Below are 13,637 nucleotides of genomic sequence, written 5' to 3' on the forward strand. Positions count from 1 at the left end.
CTAACATGGTCGTAGGGCAGAAGGTCAGATCTGAGATTTGGGAAGCACTTTGAAGCATGGAACAGAAGGAGTCAGAAAGGGCAGTATGTTTGTGTGTGCGGGGCAGTGTCAGAGTGAGCCAGGACAGGGTGCTGCAGATAGAGGGGCATGAGAATGGCCCTTTGAGATGTAGCACCCCTCAAAATGATATCTTGAGATCTTTCTATAGCATCTCAGGGAAAGAGCTGTGTTGGCTTCGTGTGACCCCCGAGGAAGCTGGATTTTTCCCTCAGTGAGGCAGGTGGCTGAGACAACAGCAAGTGAGAGATTTTGGTGTGCCAGGCTGCCCCCACTTTATCTGAGCTTGTATCCACAGGGTGATAGCCAGCGGTGGAACTCCCAGACTGCTGAGGTTCTGGATAAAATTGCCACTTTCAGCCTGAAGTACAGTAGATAACCATTGTCACCACAGTAGCCACAGAGACAATTGCATAGATCCACAGACCTTCCCACAGCCACTTCTGTCTTCCCCTGGCCTTTATTTAGCACATTAGCCGAATTGGTGTCATCTTTAGCATATTGGTGTCACCTGTAGGCAGCCATTGTCCTAGCCTCAGGTTCCTCAGAAATAATGTAGTTCTTTAGGATAAAAGAAATCACTCCCTTTTTGGCACAAGGCGGAATGTTAAATTAAGAGAGGACAGCTGATAATGACCAGGCTGCCATTCTAATCTTTGTTTGGGAGATGGGGTGGGTCTATGGAATAGAAACCTTTAATCTCATGTATCACTTTAGCTAATATAAATATTATTCTTGTGCCCTTATCTACAAAATACAATTTTACTTACACCCTCACTATTGACACATAATAATCATTTGTCTCTTGGAAGAGTGCCACCACACATGGTGGCGGGCACCTGTAGTCCCAGCTTCTTGGGTGGCTGAGGCAGGAGGAGTGCTTGAGCCCAAGAGTTTGAGTCCAGCCTGGGTGGTGTAGAGAGAAACTCTCTCAAACTGAAGAAAGACAACAAAACAGGAACTTAGAGCTCAGGTGGAAGAATCTTCTTTTTCAGCAATGCTTTTATTTCCCTAAGAAAATCTGCTATACATATCTAATAGGTAGGTTCAGCCTTCAGTGTGGAAGTAGGTACTTACTTTCTTGTTTGCTGATCATTGTATGCAGCTAAAAAAAAAAAAAATTCCTTCTGGCTTTAACTGCTGTGCTCTCTGGCTCTTGGTGGGCCTTCTCTTGGCTAGGTATTCTCTTTCTATGAGGGGTTTTGGGGAACTAGGGGTCTCAGGAAATAAAAGAAAAGGCTTTCCATTTTCTTTCTTCTTTATAATTACAGTGCACCCTTATGTGCCAACTCAGGCACAGTGGGATCTACTTAAATGGCATTTGAATCAGCTGCAAGCCATTCATCAAAGAAACAGTTTTTTTTCTGAAGGGGTTTAGAGACATCTAGAAACACCATGAGAGACTGGCAGGGAAAAAAAATGGTTCTAATACCTTTCTTTGAAATAGCACCTGCTTCTGAATCTTAAAGCTCATGAGATTTTATACATCATATGCACCTCAAGTTGTTCATCACTCTAAACTTATGGGGGTCCTGTGTTTCTCATCTCCTTTGTACGATGGTCTAAATTGAATGGCAGTTTGCAGTTGGTTGGGTTTAGGTGGCAAATTGGAATGAGCCTTGTGTCAGTCTTTCCCTTTGATTTCATTCAAGATGGAGGAGGAGCACCTCTATGCCTTGAGGTGGAAGGAGCTGGAAATGCACAGCCTGGCCTTGCAGAACACCCTCCATGAACGAAACTGGAGTGATGAGAAGAACCTGCTGCAGCAGGAGCTCCGGTCCTTGAAGCAGAACATCTTCCTCTTCTATGTCAAACTCAGGTGGTTGCTGAAACACTGGCGGCAAGGGGAGCAGATGGAGGAGGGAGGAGAGGATTTTACGGAGGTAAGGCCATCCATAGAGTTCATTTTATTTGCATCTGTTTTGTTCTTGACCCTAGACACTGCTGTCCCTTCCCCTACACATAAAGCCGTGTCCTGTTATTTTTAATTATTTTGTCAATTTCAGTCCAAGCCATGGAAATGCAATGGCTTATCCTGTTATATATGAAACCAAGAATTCCATGCTGTACTTGGAACTAGTTTTGTGAGTATCCTGGTCTATAACTCCTTTCTGGAATGAAGTTTTGAGGTCATCTCCTTTGTTCTTGATTTATTAATTCATTGAAGTTATCACCATGAGGTTTTTTGCCATCTCATTCACCTTTGGTGGTTTATATAAGCTGGTTCTAGAATATCTGCTCTCCTTTCTGTTATAGTTTGCGTTTCCAGATGCTAGAGCCTGTGACACCCATAAGGGTCTCTTCTAAGTCTCACATGGGTCACTTTGTCACCTCTGAAATTCATATATATTCTTCCCTTTATGTCTTAATTCCTGAATTCAAAACAGCAATGGAACAGAGTTATTTGCTTTCTGATTGATTTTTTTGTTGTTGTTGTTGATGAAATTAGAGTGACCTCTAGCTCCACAGGCTCTGTCCTGGCTTTGCTTTTTGGTAAGCATAGGCCTGGAACTGCTGACCTGTGCATTCTGTCCATCCACACCCAGACTACTTAACCCGTTTAAGGCATTGTAAATAGCTGGTTTCCTTTGAACCTACAAAGACCTTTTGTCTGCTTCCCACTCTAGTGAACAGGGTATATAATTTAAAGTTGTCCTGTGAATGGTGATTCTCTTTCCTCAGGGTAAAAAAGTTTTAAAAAATTAATTCACCCAGCTTCCAAGTGTTCATGACAGGGAAAACCTTTGCTAGGAAAGGCTAGAAGTAAAGTTTCTTGTTGGCCAATACTATAGAATTCCTCTAATTTATAAAGTTATAGCTAGAAGCAATACTAATTTATAAGAAGTAAAATGTCTCATTAACCTTTTCTAATAAATGGGTCACCCACATTATGCCATTTAAATGGAAGAAGGGTCAATGAGAGAAATAGCCAAATTGAGCATCTTAGGGAAAATAGGCAAAGGAGGAAAGAACTTAATCCATTAAGCCGATGGTTAGCCTCAAACAATAGTTTCAATAGTCCCAACCACTTCAGGAGGCTGAGGCAGAATGATCCCTTGAAACCAGAAATTCAAGGTCAGGCTGGGCAATACAGTGAGACTCCATTAAAAAAGAATCAGGCTAGGATTGTAGCTCAGTGGTATAGGGCTTGCCTAGAATATGTGAGGCACTGGGTTTGATCCTCAGTACCACATAAAAATAAAATAAAGGTATTGTGTTCATCTACAACTAAAAAATAAATTAGCCAGGTGCAGTGGCTCACATCTGTAATCCCAGTGGCTCAGGAGGCTGAGGCGGGAGAATCTCAAGTTCAAAGCCAGCCTCAGCAACTTAGCAATGCCCTAAGCAACTTAGTGAGACACTTTCTCAAAATTTAAAAAAAAAAAATAAATAAAACAGGCTGACGATGTGGCTCAGTGTTAAAGCACCTCTGGGTTCATTCCCTGATTACATACATACACACACAAAATCAGACTGTATTGCAAAAGGATGAGGGCAAAGCTATGATCATCATATGCTACTCATTTCAGGGTGAGCATCCAGAGACCCTCTCTGAGCTTGGTGAGCTTGGAGTCAAGGGGAATCACCAAGTGGATGGACCAGACCAAGATGATGGTGACCAAGGCTCTGGCTTTCCAGTGGGGGAGTGTTCCCCACATGTCCCCGTGCAGCTTGGTGATCATGGATCACGGCTACAGGCTGTGGATGGGGGACCACTCCACAGGCAGGTGGGTGTCTAGATCAAACCCATCCTTCTGTCTACCCCTGGGAAAGGAGACTCCCCAAGCCACATTTGTGCCATCTTTTTACAAGTTCCCAAGTCTGGTGTTCCTGGTAGTAGGAAAGTCCTCTGACTCTGGCCCCCTGCTGCTGCTTGTGATGCTGGATTTTTGCTATGAATCATATTGTTCAGCCTTTTATCTTAGTATCAGCCCATTAATTCATCTGTCTTACCCATATAAATAAGGGTAGTAGTCAGATCAGAGCAATAGAATCCAGCAAATATATCATGGGAGGAAAAACTTTATAGAATCATCTTGGACTTTTAAAATTGACCATTCTTGCAAGGAATTGAGAACACTGAATACAATGCTTCTATCACAGAGAAAGAACTTCCAGGGCTTTTTTACTGTCATTAGCTAAACAGCAATTGCCAACATCACTGAATTGACAACATAATTTGTAAGGAAAAAAAGAACAGTGTTTTTAAATTTAAATTCTCAACTTATATAAAGTCTTTCAAGTTCTCTTTGGCCACTCGAAACATAATGTTCCAAATAAAAATATTTGATGAACTCTTGAAAAAAATGAAAGCATATACCAAAAGAGGTGGTATCACAGTATTATTCAGTAATTATAAAGTGTTTCTGAGCCCCACAGAAATAGACCCTGTTTTATAAACCAAAAGATACTACTGATAACATATAATGTTTTTTTTTTTTTCATTTTTCTACCAAATGGCAGCTATAGTAGATTTGGAAGATTAAGGTCTTGACAGGAATTGAGAGACCCTGTAGTAAAGCTATCTCACTCTTGGACTTTGAGTCCCTCTGACCCAACTTTTCTTCTTAGAGGGCTTGGACAGCCAAGCCAGAGCTCCTGTGCCACCCCCCCAGCCCCCCAGGGTGTCTGTGTCCTGGGGTGAGGACACAGCCTATTGGACACTGGGCATTGGGTGCGGCCTCAGCCTCAGGCATTTCTGAGCACTCCCTCTATGCTGAGTTCTGTAGCTGCTGCTCCTCTCGTTCAAGCCTCCTCCGCCCAGAGCCACTGTGGGTCAAGTGGGAGGAGGTTGTCATCAGGACTTTGGCCCAGATCCAGATGAGGAAAGCTGTGATGTTCTGAGTCCAGATAGGGGGAATTTGGGGTTTTCTCCTCAACTGCTCTCTCTCCATATATAAATCATATTTCATACCAAAACAGCTGTTTCCCTTGTACACCTATTCACCTCTCATTCTCCCCGAATAATGTGACTCAAGAAATGGAACAGACTTTCAAGGGAACCTTTACCCATCATCTCAGGAGGTGGATCATTATGAGGGTGTCTGTGGGGAGGTTTTAGATCATGGAAGAAGTTTTCCAGCAATGATCTAGTTAGAAACTAAAATCTTACTTTGCAAATAATGCTTTCAAATCTAGTAATTTTATTATTTTTAAAAGATGTCAATCAGTTCGTAAAAAATATCTGTGATTAACTCAGATGGTATTCCTTGATGGCCAGTTATACATAACCTGCTGCATCTAAGACCACTTGGTGGGTGTTTCCCACACATGCATCCAAATGCTTTGGAAAAGGAAAACAATGTAACACATCTGGTTTTGTAAACAACAGTCATGGAAAATGTTACCCTTGGGGTGGAAAATAATGTAAAGTCACTCAGTTGGAACCGCCCATTCAGTATATTTTAATGTTGTTTCCCTTTGCCTCCTGTTCTTTCCAACACTAATTTTTCGTGATTGCCCTTAAAAGTGAGGCAGACATATGAGTTTCCATTACATATAGCATGCAGTAGAAGCACCCATATGGGCTAACTGTGTAGCATCCAGATAGTCAAAATCAGGTTTGTTTTTCACTGGATTCATCTGTCCACAGTAGTGAAAGCAAAGCTCTGTGTGCACAATGCCATATGTCCAAGGACAGAAGATTAATGAGCTCTACTGTAAGCGACAGCTGGTTTACTGAGAGTGAACATTCTTGATTAGAAGATTTGCCTCTCTGCTAGTGGCATGGGTATTAGCCAGGAAGCCTGGATGCAAGAGCCAGCCCACGTGCTTACAGACCTGCTGTGCAGAGCTGGGGCCTCTTCAGAAGCATGAGAACCTCATAAAGCATTAAACAGCTTGGGAAACAGGGCCAAATCACTTTCTCAAGGATAAATGAGCAAGTAACAAAATTTCTCAGGCCTTGGTTTTTGATTTGTGTCATACCACACATTCTCATTGTTGAATATAGTAGATGGCAACATTTATCATGTCCAGAGAGATAAAAAATAAAATTACATGTACCAGTGTACCTTGGGAACAATTCAGGGAAGATCATCAGGTTGGCAAACATTTGGCTCTGTTCCTTGCTTCCCAGTCTTCAGTTACACGATCTTGTGGCAGCGACCTGGTTATTCTTGAGCACAATAAGCACTTTGAGTTTGCCTCTCTACCTGAAAGAACAGAAGCCAAGAATGCACAAGAGCCATGTGGATGGTTCTCACTGTACTCCAACACACTTGCTGCTTTTTTGTTGGGCATATAAGGTCAACATTCCTAAGGCTGTTTATGCATTTTTTTACTTCTTAGTAATTCCTGAAGGTTAGGGTTTTTAACTCAGGTGATTCATGGTGCTGGAATTGTGACCCTATGGTTCTGACAACTAGTCTTCCTGGCATTAGGTTAATTAGAAGATAATTTACTTTTTCATTCAAGAATGTGACATACATAATGAGCTGAGGTTGTGGCTCAGGGGTAGAACACTTGCCTAACATGTGTGAGGCACTGGGTTCAATTCTCAGCACTACATATAAATAAATAAAATAAAGGTTCATTGACAACTGAAAAAATTTTAAAAAGAATGTGACATACTATTCTTAATTAAAACGAAGAACCTAACATAAAATTCATAGCCTGGGCTAAAGGAATGATGTTTCATATCTGTCTCTAAGGGTTCATCTGCTACTGGTCACTGAAGCATCTCATCCAGCCCAATCTCAGGGCTGAGTAGAATCTTGTCCCTAACCTAGGGCTCGGCTGCAGTGTTGGTACCTGGAGGGGCTGCCCTGAAAGTCAGCCCTGTCCTCCGGCCACAGAACCTTTGGTTTCCTGGTCCTGGACTTTGCCCAGCTCCAGTACAAGCAGTGTGACTTTCTGGCTGTCTTCCTCCCCTCTTTCTGTGTTACAGAAGATTTAAAAAACAACTTCCTTAAAGATCTCTTCTATCAAATGAGGCCTGTATGTCAGAACTGTGAACTTCCCTGATTTTTTTTTTTTTTAAATAAGAAAGCTCTCCTCTCGAGTCTAGATAGCATTTGCATTTCCATTTTGCATGGTATACCGTTGTTAATTCTTTGGACTCCTCAGCTTTACAGCCTCACCTAGGAGACATGCCAGGGAACCAGACCAGAGCTCATAATTGTGAAACACACGACTTAAAGATTTTTTTCTTCTTCCATATTTTTTATTGGTACATTATAGATGTACATAATACAATACTTGATTTTGCTATGAATTTATTAATATTTCTATGACTCTGCAAATTGCACAAGCATAGATAAAAATTCATATGTACCTTAGGGTACTCTCTTTGCCCTTCATCCTGCCTTCCAGAGTTAACCACAGCTGGCTGTTTACAATATACTTTCTAAAGTGGTAAAGCTTTAAGTCTTGCTAAGAATTAATTTTTTCCCAAAGGGCCACCTGATTTTCATCAGACCTTCCCTGATTTCTTAGGCCTGTGAGCTGACGACTCAATGTTTATAAAGTATTTAACATGTACTACACTAATTCTTTCACATACCATATTTGTTCTTGGTGAAAATTATGAAGAACGCAGGAACAGAGCCCTCCTGAATGGTACCCTGGGCACATTCTTGCCTAGAGGGTAAAGGACTTTTGTACATAAATGAAACTATCATTCCTGAAAACTTCCATCACAGATTATATTTTCAGGGTCAGTCTTAAATGGCCCATTCTCTTTTATCTGTAGGGGGAATATTGGTTTTAGAAAAGAATCTTAAAATTAGTCTGAATGTAACAGTGAAGGTAAGAAGGACAAATTGCTTATTTATAAAAATGTTGCTGGATGTGTGAATGTTTCTGCTAATCTCAAGGTAAAAGTCTTGGGTAAAGGTCTTGTCTCAGCTTCCTGCTCATGAGGAGTTGTCTTTACTGAATGCTGCATAAAATCCCCCTCTTTTGTGTATCAAGTAGAACTATGCATGCATGGTTGGGGGTCAGGGCAGCTACTGTAGCATTGCAGAATTCCCCTGCCTGTGTGGGATAACATAAGTAAGTAGGAGGCTGAGGCCATTAACTCTATTTTGTGACTGGCTTTTTGTGGGTCAACCATAGCAGCAGGTCAATATGTCTATTTTAACTTTAGATTAAACCTGCCTCCAAAGTTAATGGATCTGAGGCAAGCCAAGTAGAGCTAATGGTGGTATGATTCCATCTGATGCACATCTTAGAAATCTATGAGTCTGAAAAATAGCTGGCATTGTATCACAAATATATGGGCATATTACCTTATCTAATACTCCCCTTTTACTTTCTATGAATAATTTTTACTGTAGACTTGAATAGCAGTCTGATTGTTTGAAAGCCAGTTTTGAACTTGTTATAAAGTGTGACACATTATAGTGCAGCAAAGCTCCTGATCTCAATTTTAGGATTACTTTAAGCCTTACCCAAGAGAGATGAGCCACTAAGGGCAGAAATGCCTTTAGAGAAGGAAATGGTGAAGCCTTTGCTAGAAAACCAATCAGCTGATATGTGAAGAGATTGGAAAGTTGTGTTTTTGAGTTGAACCTTACCTGTACTTCACAAATGTACAAGCCAAAAGGTTGCACAGCTGGGCCTCTGGCACAGAAGGTTCTGAAAGCTCCATATCCAAGATGATTTTCAGTATTAAAAAAAAATCTAAGTGGGCCTGAGTCTTAATTTGATTCCTGACTTGATTTTGGTCATCATTTTACCCATTGCCTGGCCCAGCAAGGGGCACCATCAGGGGAAAAAATGAATAAAGTGACCTTTCAACATTTTTTCAAGATAGCTTACTATTATTTCCCTTGATATAGGAAATGAAATTAGTTTCATAGAGATTAGATGGCTTTTCTAAGGCAAAGTTAAAAGAAAAACCTTGGCAAGGTATAATGTCAGAATTTGAATATTCCAGGGTTGGTTTGTCTGGCCTTAGTGGAGACGGGCCTAAATTGTGGTCTAGGCTCTTATCTCCTTAACAGAGACCTTGGTAATCCCTCAGTGAATAGAAATAGTTTTTCTTTTGCAAAACAGGGAGCATGACAGTTTGCACCCCATATTGAGGTGAATTGTAAATAAGGTCCTATAGGTAAATAACTGAGCAAAATTCCTGGCACATAGGAAATAATATTAGTGATCCTGGTTACTGTTTACATATATAATATAAATCTTTTAGAAGAATTGTGCTCACCCATGGCTCATTATGGTCTCTAGAACTATTGACCCAAACATCGATTCTGACTGTTGTGCATTCACAGTAGAAGTTGCCCTGGATTCCTGCCATGTCACACACTGCTCCTGGGTGATTATGATAACAAATACCAATAGCGTGGATGCTCTGGGCTCTTATTCTATTTGGCATCTTTCCTCAAAGCAATTTTGGAGCTCATTCTATGTAGATTAATATTGTCCTGGGATCTTAGGATACTCTGACTTAAATGTGCATAAATTTTATTGAATCTGATATCTACTAATACCAAAAATGTATTCAATAAAATTTATGACCTAAATGTGCATAAATTTTATTGAATCTGATATCTGTTAATACCAAAAAGTACTTGCTTTGCATCCAGAGAAACCAAAATTTTAATTTGCCAAAGGACTATAAAGTTCTGATTCTAATGTTATTAGCAGTCACATGATATAGGGAGTAAGAATAGCACATATTGAACCATATATGGATTGGGATTCATAGAAAGTTATTGATTATATGTAAGAATGTATTATGTGTGGTTCTCTACTTTCTCTTTGGTGAAAATTAGATGACAGCCCCAAAGACTGGATCAAATTTATTTTCATTATTTTATGTTTTAAATTCTTTTGATGCAAAAAGTATTGATTTTTATGATGGAAATATTAAGAAAATATCATATAATGCAAGTTTTTTTATCAAATTCTCTGAGAAGATGTACATTTCTAAGAAGAGTGTCAAAACACCTCTTCATCAGTTGCTTTTATATAATTTTGGTTTTTTTATACTTTTATGTTTTCCGATATTCTTGGTGTGGAATTCTGAAAAACTGTTCTGCATTTAGGTTTCACAGAGTTCATGAGCCTCTATCTTCTTGAGTGTAGTGGTAACTTATTTATACTCAGATGGTTGGAAGGATTATAGGATCCTTAGAAGGTTCTCTGTCTGATGAAGTTTTCAAATGATAACTTATTTGTGCTCTTACTGCCTTTTGTTCTGAGTAAAAATTTTTGTTCAAGATGAGAAAAACTCAAGAGCAATGAATACTAACAAATAGGCTTTTCTTCTCCATCACAGGTCTAGTCTATCTGATATTATTTTTTAAAGAAAGAGAGGAGAGAGAGAGAGAGAGAGAGAGAAAGAGAGAGAGAGAGAGAGAGAGAGAGAGAGAGAGGGAGGGAGGGAGGGAGGGGAGAGAGAGAAGAGAATTTTTTTAACTATTTATTTTTTAGTTATTGGCTGACACAACATCTTTGTTTGTATGTGTTGCTTAGGATCAAACCCGGGCCTCACGCGTGCCAGGCGAGCGCACTACTGTTTGAGCCACATCCCTAGCCCTCTATCTGATATTATAACTTCTTAAATTACAAGGACAACTACAGAGTTTTCAGTTAATTTGCTTATATTAAGTAATTTTCTAGTCTACCTGTATTTAAATCTAAACATATCCCAGATATCATAAATTCGTCTCATATTTGTATAGCCTTTTTTGTGTGTGTGTTGAGGGGATCAGCTAGATTGTTTTAGAAGGATGACTAAGAAGACATGTGAGCATGCAGGATCTGAGCTGGACCCCGTGCCCTTGCTAAATGGGGCAGTGAGGTTCACTGAGGATGGGGTTCTGCCTGAGAGTGTGTGCTCTGTGTTGTTGAAATTGAGCTTGTCTGCATGCAACCGGACTTAGAGAGCTTTTATTCCTCCTGCTTCATAAGTGATCCAAACAAGAATGTCCTGGGAGCCCAGGACGCACTCTGGTGCTTTCTGCTTGAGACAAGAGGCCCACATGGTCTGTATTAACAGGGAATCATAATTGACTCAGTGTATTTAATTCATTTGGATAAACCTTTCTGATATAATGCCTATGCTGGCACAAATTAAGATAGAAATCATGGTTTTGAAATTTACCTTCAAAGGGCTGGACAGGTCTTAGGAAATATGTCTTTTATGTGAGATAAACAGGTCGATAATAAAAACCCATTCTCCATTGACCAGACATGTCTGCATGCTTAACCTGAGCCAAGGATTGTGCAGAACACTGGAGATGTGGGGGTGTGTCAGGGCTGCCTCTCCCTCAGATACATACAGAAGTGGTAATGGTGGTGAGACAGGAACAAGATGAGCAAGTAGAGGTGGTTCTCATTCATGAGATTAGTGAGACCAGTGCAGAGTACTGAGGCAGAAAGGGGAAGGCTAGTAGTTCAGTCTCAGGGGACCACAACAAAGCCTGCAGAAAGCAGGGTAAGCATTTTACTGTTGGTTCTAATTGTAATCCATCCAAAGAACCCTCCCAACCTCATGCCATGCTTGTCACTGATAAAACAGTTTGGTGACCACAGTCCAAGTATGGCCACCCTATAAATTTAGGAGTAACTAGGCCTTCATGATTTCACTTCTAGTCTGACAGCCGTCACTAGAGTGAAAGCATGTAAGGAGGAGAGTATGGATCTTGTATGGATGGATCTTCTCATGTCCGCAATCCCATGGCAGAGCAGCAGGCACAACTCAGTTCTAGATGTCTGAAGACTCATAGGGTGTCCTGGCAACCCTGGATTTAGAGCCACCTGTGATTTTCTGCCGTTTCCTCATTTCTGCCGCTTGGGGCCCTGGGTACCTCTCTGCTTCAGGTGCCCACAGCATTGGCCTAAGTTTCAGCCCCTAAATGCAGCATGGTACAGACGAAGCCTTCCCTCAGCCTCTTCTGATCCAGCAGTCCCCAGGAGACCAATGGCCAGCAGTGAGATCCTTTGCTCTCACCTAAGTGTAGACCACCCACCCACCCTGCACTCTCTGCCAGCAGCACCTGGGAAGCAGCCCCAGGGCCCATTGGCTGCGAGAGCCTCTCTTTTTCTAACATAATGGATGCTCTTCACTGAGGCAACTGAGCTTGATGTGCTGTTCCCACAGGTGGTGGAAAACCAGCAGCTGTTCAGCGCCCTCAAGGCCTTGCTAGAGGACTTTCGTTCGGAGCTGCGGGAAGATGAGCATGCCCGGCTGCGGCTGCAGCAGCAGTATGCCAGCGACAAGGCCGCCTGGGACATGGAGTGGGCCATGCTCAAGTGCCGCTTGGAACAGGTACCCATCCCACTTGGGTCTCCCTGCTCCTGACCACCATGTTTCCCCTGTCCTGTTAAGGATGGGTGGGGAAGAAGCACAGATTGAGCTCCCATGATAGCCCTAATCCAGGAGAAAGGAGAGGAATGGCTACTTGTGGCCTCCTTAAATTTAGTACCCAACCTTTCCCAGGCCCCTCATGTTTCTTAATATCCCCATCCTCAAGCATGAAACACAGCCTCCACTAAGGAGCATTTATCATAGCTTTATTCATCCATTCTGCACTCAACAAGGTTGTAGGGCTCACCATAGGAGGATGACCAGCTTGAAGTTGTCATCATGCTGAGCTGACATAAATCTAGACGGGAGAAAGCAGGAGCAGACTGTGGTTTAGTGATCTCTGAGAAAGGTGAACAAATCCTAGTCCTTTAGATTTTCCAAAATATTGGAAAGAGCTTGTAGACCTTCCATTGCATGCCCTTGGAAGCCCCATCAGTTCCTATCTCCTTTTTACATCAAAGGAAACCGAGGCCCAGAAGAAACAACTTGCCTCAGATCTCAGAGCCATATAGTACTGCAGGAGCCCAAGTGTCCTGCAACCTCTGAGATTTCATACCCCAGCCTATAGAGTTAAGATCAAACAACAAGAGACAGCCTTTCTTAAGTGTTTCTTCCCTGGAAATCCTTTAAAATTAGATGTTTCCTATAGTGTGCTGCTCATAGTCTCATTCAGCTCCTTGAATATGAGGAGGGAAGGAAGAATTGTATATCTGTGATCATCTATTTCCTAGGCTCTGTTTGGAGGCAAACCATAAAATCATTAAAATTTTATAGGAATTGGCTCAGTCATGAAAGGAAAAAAAAAAAAAAAGGAGACATCTTTTGTTCAGTCTTGATAAAAGACTGAAAGGGTCTTTCATGTCCCCAACTCTCTTGGTCCCTACATGTTCACCTGCACTGCCACCTGGCCCCAGGTACCCACAGTTCACCTACATTGTCACCTGACCCCAGCAACAGTGAGGTTGGGCTAATAGCCCTGTGTGGAGCCAGGGACACAATATTCCAGGTCAGACCCATCAGGTGTTAGAGCCATGAGCTGGTGTGGCTACTGTCTACTGCTGGTAGGGGATGCTCACTGGATGCTCTATTTATCTTAGTACACAGCATGCAGAGTCAGCCACGAGGAGAAATGAGTAAGCATGCTCTCTGATTAGCTGCCTTTAAACCTATTTAAAGATATATGCTGGGGGTAAAGGGTGCTAAATATTTTCAGTGTAGCTAAAGAAGGGAGATATAATCTTTGATGCAAGCCAGTTTCAAAACATTTCATCTTTGTTTTAGAGCAACCTGGTATCCGCCCACGTGTTTGCTA

General features: G+C 41.6%; 1 protein-coding gene across 12 annotated transcripts in view; it reads left to right on the top strand.

Annotated features, from left to right (window-relative positions):
- LOC144369873 (microtubule cross-linking factor 1-like) overlaps positions 1-13,637 on the top strand; it is a 126,508-nt gene that overhangs the window by 89,164 nt on the left and 23,707 nt on the right. For 11 of the 12 annotated variants that reach the window (XR_013429707.1, XM_078030378.1, XM_078030381.1 and 8 more), the window contains 3 exons: positions 1,710-1,940; positions 3,588-3,785; positions 12,119-12,286. Coding sequence is in view for 11 of the 12 variants with exons in the window: in XM_078030378.1 (XP_077886504.1) it covers positions 1,710-1,940; positions 3,588-3,785; positions 12,119-12,286 (597 nt within the window). In the remaining variant the exon portion in view is untranslated. The remainder of the gene's footprint in view (positions 1-1,709; positions 1,941-3,587; positions 3,786-12,118; positions 12,287-13,637) is intronic. The other variant, XM_078030383.1, reaches the window with a different exon arrangement.

This window comes from Ictidomys tridecemlineatus, chromosome 13, assembly GCF_052094955.1.
Source record: "Ictidomys tridecemlineatus isolate mIctTri1 chromosome 13, mIctTri1.hap1, whole genome shotgun sequence".
In the NCBI taxonomy this organism is placed as follows: Eukaryota; Metazoa; Chordata; class Mammalia; order Rodentia; family Sciuridae; genus Ictidomys; species Ictidomys tridecemlineatus.